The sequence below is a fragment of the Arachis ipaensis genome, chromosome B08 (genome assembly GCF_000816755.2).
Source record: "Arachis ipaensis cultivar K30076 chromosome B08, Araip1.1, whole genome shotgun sequence".
Lineage (NCBI taxonomy): Eukaryota > Viridiplantae > Streptophyta > Magnoliopsida > Fabales > Fabaceae > Arachis > Arachis ipaensis.
The window spans coordinates 20,162,002-20,167,645 of record NC_029792.2 but is presented as its reverse complement, the minus strand read 5'-3'; the positions used below and the strand labels follow the sequence as shown (position 1 = coordinate 20,167,645).

General features: G+C 32.5%; 1 protein-coding gene across 1 annotated transcript in view; it reads left to right on the top strand.

Annotated features, from left to right (window-relative positions):
- LOC107614093 (cyclic nucleotide-gated ion channel 4) overlaps window positions 1-4,411 on the top strand; it is a 6,894-nt gene extending 2,483 nt beyond the window's left edge. Inside the window, 6 exon segments of the mRNA XM_016316328.2 lie at window positions 170-385; window positions 1,983-2,296; window positions 2,372-2,480; window positions 2,791-3,027; window positions 3,393-3,479; window positions 3,573-4,411. Coding sequence (XP_016171814.2) covers window positions 170-385; window positions 1,983-2,296; window positions 2,372-2,480; window positions 2,791-3,027; window positions 3,393-3,479; window positions 3,573-4,091 — 1,482 coding nt within the window. The 3' untranslated portion in view covers window positions 4,092-4,411.

Sequence of the window (5,644 nt, the reverse complement as noted above, 5' to 3'; positions counted from 1 at the left end):
CTAAAGTTAATATATATAATTTAATTCATTTTTAATGTATATTTTACAACTACGACCAATTTTAGTGACTTAACATAGTTAAAATTTTTTAGTGATAAAAACTTTTATAATAAAATCAAATTGTGCGACCTGAAGAAAATTAAAAAGATCCATTTAATGTGTGTTGCAGATGGTGCTATGGGAAGTAATCCCTTCTTTGTTGGAGGAAGGATCAATAACAGTGGCAATGACAGTGTTGTTAATGATGTTCCTATTTCAATACCTTCCCAAAATTTATCACTCGGTTTGCCTCTTGCGTCGCATGCAAACCCTCACTGGCTTCGTTTTTGGGACCGTTTGGTGGGGCATTGCCCTCAACTTGATCGCATATTTTGTCGCTTCTCATGTAAGTATACATATCACTCTCATCTTAATTTTTTTTTTCATACATAAACTACATTATATATTATTGAGTGTATTATAGTCTATATATTATATAAATCTTACAGCAAAGTGTTAAAATAGGAAATATATCACTCATTTTTTAAATTAATGTAATGAAATTTCCCATATAGCTGCCATGAAAGAAAAAAGGTGGGAATATATCACTCGTGTCATCATCGAACGCGGAAATGTTACTTTTAATATTTTTTTTTTCAATCTTTTAGTTTTTTATTATACATTTTTTGTAAGTGAAATAAAAAGTCACACTTGACAAGATTAATTAAAATAAAAAAACTAAAAGCATTTCATTCCCTACAACATTTAGAAAATGTTAATCAAATATCACAAAAGGAAATTGGTAAAAGTTAATCCATGTACCACTGTGTGCGTTAATTATTGACCAACGTGCTAGACTGCTAGCTCAAGTTGAAAATGGTCATTCATACACATGAATATTTATGTTTTTAATACGCATTTTTACGCAAAAGTTTCTTTTCTATTTGTGTGAAACTTTTATCTTGCATAGATACTTTCTTCTCTCTTTTTGTTTTGCCTTGTCCTAATTTTTTTTAGTTCAAAAAATCAAATTTTAAACCTTTCGCTCATATAAATTTTGATATCATGTCATAAAATTATTTCTAATAAAAAAGAGGAGACATATGATTATTGATGAAATCGTGAGTTCAAAGAGTGAAGAGATAAAAAAAACTAGAGTGAATTCGAGCAGAAGATCGAAGATTAGAGAAGAAAGAAGTTGTCCAAGCTTTTCTGGTTTTTTTCTTATTCAGTGAAATGAGTTTTGACTTTTGAGACTTACGGGAACAAATCACACCTTCTACAATTCTCTATTCTAACTTATATAGTACTCTGCTACACTATCTTTACCTGACTCCATATAAATATCTTCTAACTACATAACTAATTAACTTGCTAACTGTAACTAACTCTCAAGTGAGTTAACCACTTTTGGCACGTAATAGTTATATTTCTGATATAATTCATTAGATAGATTTTCATAAACTGATCATTATTGATGACTATATATTTTAAAGTAATTACTAATTAATGAATTGGATTTTACATGTAAGATATCTTCTTTTATTTTAAAAGAAAGAAACAGTTAGTTCTATGAAAAAAAAATCAAATCTAAGATGCTGTTATGTACAAAGTAAAAATATATATATACGTCGTTAGTCCTGTCTTTTTTCCCACGAATAAAGAATGAATGACCATTTTCAACTTGAGCTAGCAGTCTAGCACGTTGGTCAATAATTAACGCACACAGTGGTACATGGATTAACTTTTTCCAATTTCCTTTTGTGATATTTGATTAACATTTTCTAAATGTTGTAGGGAATGAAATGTTTTTAGTTTTTTTATTTTAATTAATCTTGTCAAGTGTGACTTTTTATTTCACTTACAAAAAATGTATAATAAAAAACTAAAAGATTGAAAAAAAAATATTAAAAGTAACATTTCCGCGTTTCGATGATGACACGAATAACATTTCGGCTTAAGTTTTTGTGAATGGAAAAAAAAAATATATTTTGTGCATGCAGGCAGCAGGGGCATGTTGGTACTTGCTGGGGGTGCAGAGGGCAGCAAAGTGCCTAAAAGAGCAGTGTAGAAAGACAGCTGGTTGTGGAGTGAGAAGCTTATCTTGCAAGCAGCATATATATTATGGAAGCAATGGGATGGTGAAGGAGAAACCAAGGTTGGCTTGGGCAGCAAATAGGGAAGCAAGGTCAACATGCCTTGATGGCCCTGACAACTATGACTATGGTGCTTATCAATGGACTGTTCAACTTGTCACCAATGATAGCCGCTTGGAAAAGATCCTCTTCCCTATCTTCTGGGGCCTCATGACTCTCAGGTACCCTCCTACCCTATTATGTATGTTATGATTGATGGTTCAATGTTACTTATCTATCTATGTTGATGTGATCAGCACATTTGGGAGCCTAGAGAGCACAACAGAATGGCTTGAAGTTGTTTTCAACATTATTGTATTAACTAGTGGCCTTCTTCTCGTCACTATGTTGATTGGAAACATTAAGGTATGTACTTTACTTTGCGTAACAAATTATTACACCCACTTAACTAATTTAATTGCTCCAATTCGTTACATGCATATGATTAGCTAGCATTATTAAATTCAATTATTATTAACTAATCCCATAATAATTACTTTGCCTTCATGCATGTACTATAACATTTTATTTAGGTCACCAAAATTAAACTAGTGTTACTTTTCCTCCTTTTTTTTGTCCATCTACAAAAGAATGATTTTGATACATCATTTTAGATACGTTCTAGAAGTCCATCAACTAACATCAGTTTTTTTCTTCTTTTTCTTTTAAATGGTAGGTGTTTTTGCATGCTACAACATCAAAGAAGCAAGCAATGCAACTGAAGATGAGGAATATTGAGTGGTGGATGAGCAAGAGGCGGCTGCCACAAGGGTTTAGGCAGCGTGTGCGCAACTACGAGAGGCAGCGCTGGGCTGCTACGCGTGGAGTTGACGAATGCCAGATGATCAAAAACCTCCCTGAGGGGCTGAGGAGGGACATTAAGTACCATCTCTGTTTGGATTTGGTTAGACAGGTTAGGTCCAAAATTGGTCAATTCTAATTTAATGTTCTTTTCATTTAGAGTTTAAATCACTTTTTCTTTATTGGTCAACATCTAACCTTTTTTTTTTTTTTCCAATTAAGACATGTGAAATGCCATTCTTGTTTGATAATGTTAAGGAAATTACATCATATGTAAAGTATTTTATTATTTTGGAGATGAGGGCTAAAGCCTAAAGGCTAAAGGCTTGTTCTCTCTATATATGTCCAATAACAACATACACAAAAGCAATGCTATTTGAGATGTTAATTCTCTTCTGGGCCCTAAAGATATGAACTAGCCCAAACTCTAAGGGGATGAACAGGCCTTGGATGCTAAAAATATTTGAAGTTTTTCAGGTACCACTATTTCAGCATATGGATGATCTGGTCTTAGAGAACATTTGTGACCGTGTGAAGTCCCTTGTATTCACAAAGGGAGAAACGGTAAGCTCCATGTTTTTCTTTACATTGCATTTGCTCTAACGGAAACCAAAAATCCCCTATGTTCACGGAACTTACCAATAAAATAATGTGTAGATCACTAGAGAGGGAGATCCAGTTCAAAGAATGCTATTTGTCGTAAGGGGCCACCTTCAAAGTAGCCAAGTCCTAAGAGATGGGGTGAAGAGTTGTTGCATGCTAGGGCCAGGGAACTTCAGCGGCGACGAACTCCTCTCTTGGTGTCTAAGGAGGCCGTTCATCGAGCGCCTGCCGCCGTCCTCATCCACATTGGTCACGCTAGAAACCACCGAGGCATTCGGCCTTGAAGCCGAGGATGTAAAGTATGTGACACAACATTTTAGGTATACTTTTGTGAAGGAAAAAGTGAAAAGGAGCGCGAGGTATTACTCGCCAGGGTGGAGAACTTGGGCTGCCGTGGCTATTCAATTGGCTTGGAAAAGGTACCGGCATCGGTTGACTTTGACTTCTTTGTCCTTTATTAGGCCTAGAAGGCCTGTGTCAAGGTGCTCTTCCTTGGAAGAGGATAGGCTTCGGCTCTATACGGCCATGTTAACTTCACCAAAGCCTAATCAAGAGGATTTTGACGTTTCATAATGACAATGTATATATGTATGTGGATGGTCACTACTTTGCTAATCTAAATTAACGTGAAAGACAAAAAGAATTAATTCTAGTTTTCCTAAAGGAGATTTGAAATATTATGTTTCAATCAATCTTCTAATAATTGGATTGGATTCATGGATCTAATTGAATAGAACCATAAAATCTAAGTTAAAGATTTTAGTAAACGATAATGCATAATGTAATATGTCAGTGGGGTGAAACCCTGCTGAGATTTAATTAGGTTTTCTTTTTCCCCTCTTGTATTCAATTTGATTTATCTTAGTTTAACAATCGTTTGTATTTTTTTTCAAGCTTATTTCTAAAGCACAACTTTGTCGCTTTGCAACAAATTCCAATTTGTTAGTACATTTAAATAGAGTTGCAGGATGAATGGTAGAATTCATATGTTAGCACAATTTCAATCGAATTGCTCTAACTAACAATACTGTCATTTAAGTATAGTTAAATTATAGTTTCTTTTTATTTAATTTTAATTTTAGACATGGGTTCATTCTTTTTTAAGAAGTGAATATTACCACTCCAAGATATAACTCGTCCTATATCCAAGTTCGTCTTTGTCTTAGAAGGATGAATTATATATAAGCTCCAAGAGGATTAGCAGTAGTGGTGGTACCTACAAATGTATTCTGATGCTCAAGTATGTAGTGTTTATTTAGAGTAAATCAATGTTAGACCTAAAATATTTATGTTAGGAACAAAAATAATATACGTTACTATCAAAAGATATATTAATAAAACATAAAAAAATATAAGTTTTCATTAGTTATTCGAATACAAAAAGAATAACATTAGCCATTAATTTTCTTCTCTTCAAACTTTGAAGGCACTTCTTTTCTTGTTTTTATATTTTAAAAATGTTGAATAATTGCTTCATTATCAACTTGACTGAATGTCTCTCTTTCTATATATATAACCAAACAAGCATTTAATCACTCGTCTTTCATTCGATTGCGAAGTCGATTCTTTATGATATTCATAGCAAAAAAATGTTCTTTCAACTGATGCCATTGTCACAGGTAGAATCAAAATTAATTTCAACAGGAGAAACACTAATAAATAAATAATATATTTTTGTCTCAAATAACTTTTGAGATAGTCCACTAATTCTATTTATATTTGAGAACGCATATCCAATATAAAATTCTTAAGTTGACTATCAAGCGCCAAATTCATCAAACCAATCAGCATTAAATTTACGAAGAGAAGTCCCAAAATATATTTGTGGAAAATCATGTTTTCTTAGTTGATAATGACCTTTTTGCAAATAAGCTAATCTAACTTTATCTCTGTCATTTGTATTATAATTTAAAATTTTGGGTTGTTATCCAAGATCAGCTATCAAACTTTTCACATTGAATTCTAAGATTTTTTTTTATTAAAAGAGACTAATGGAGTGACTTCAGATTTTAGTGGTAATTTTTTTTTAAATAATTTTTATTATTATTTCTAAAAATAAAAGTATATTCTAAATTAGTGCATTGATTAATTTAATCTAAAATTTTATATGCAACATAATTACATAT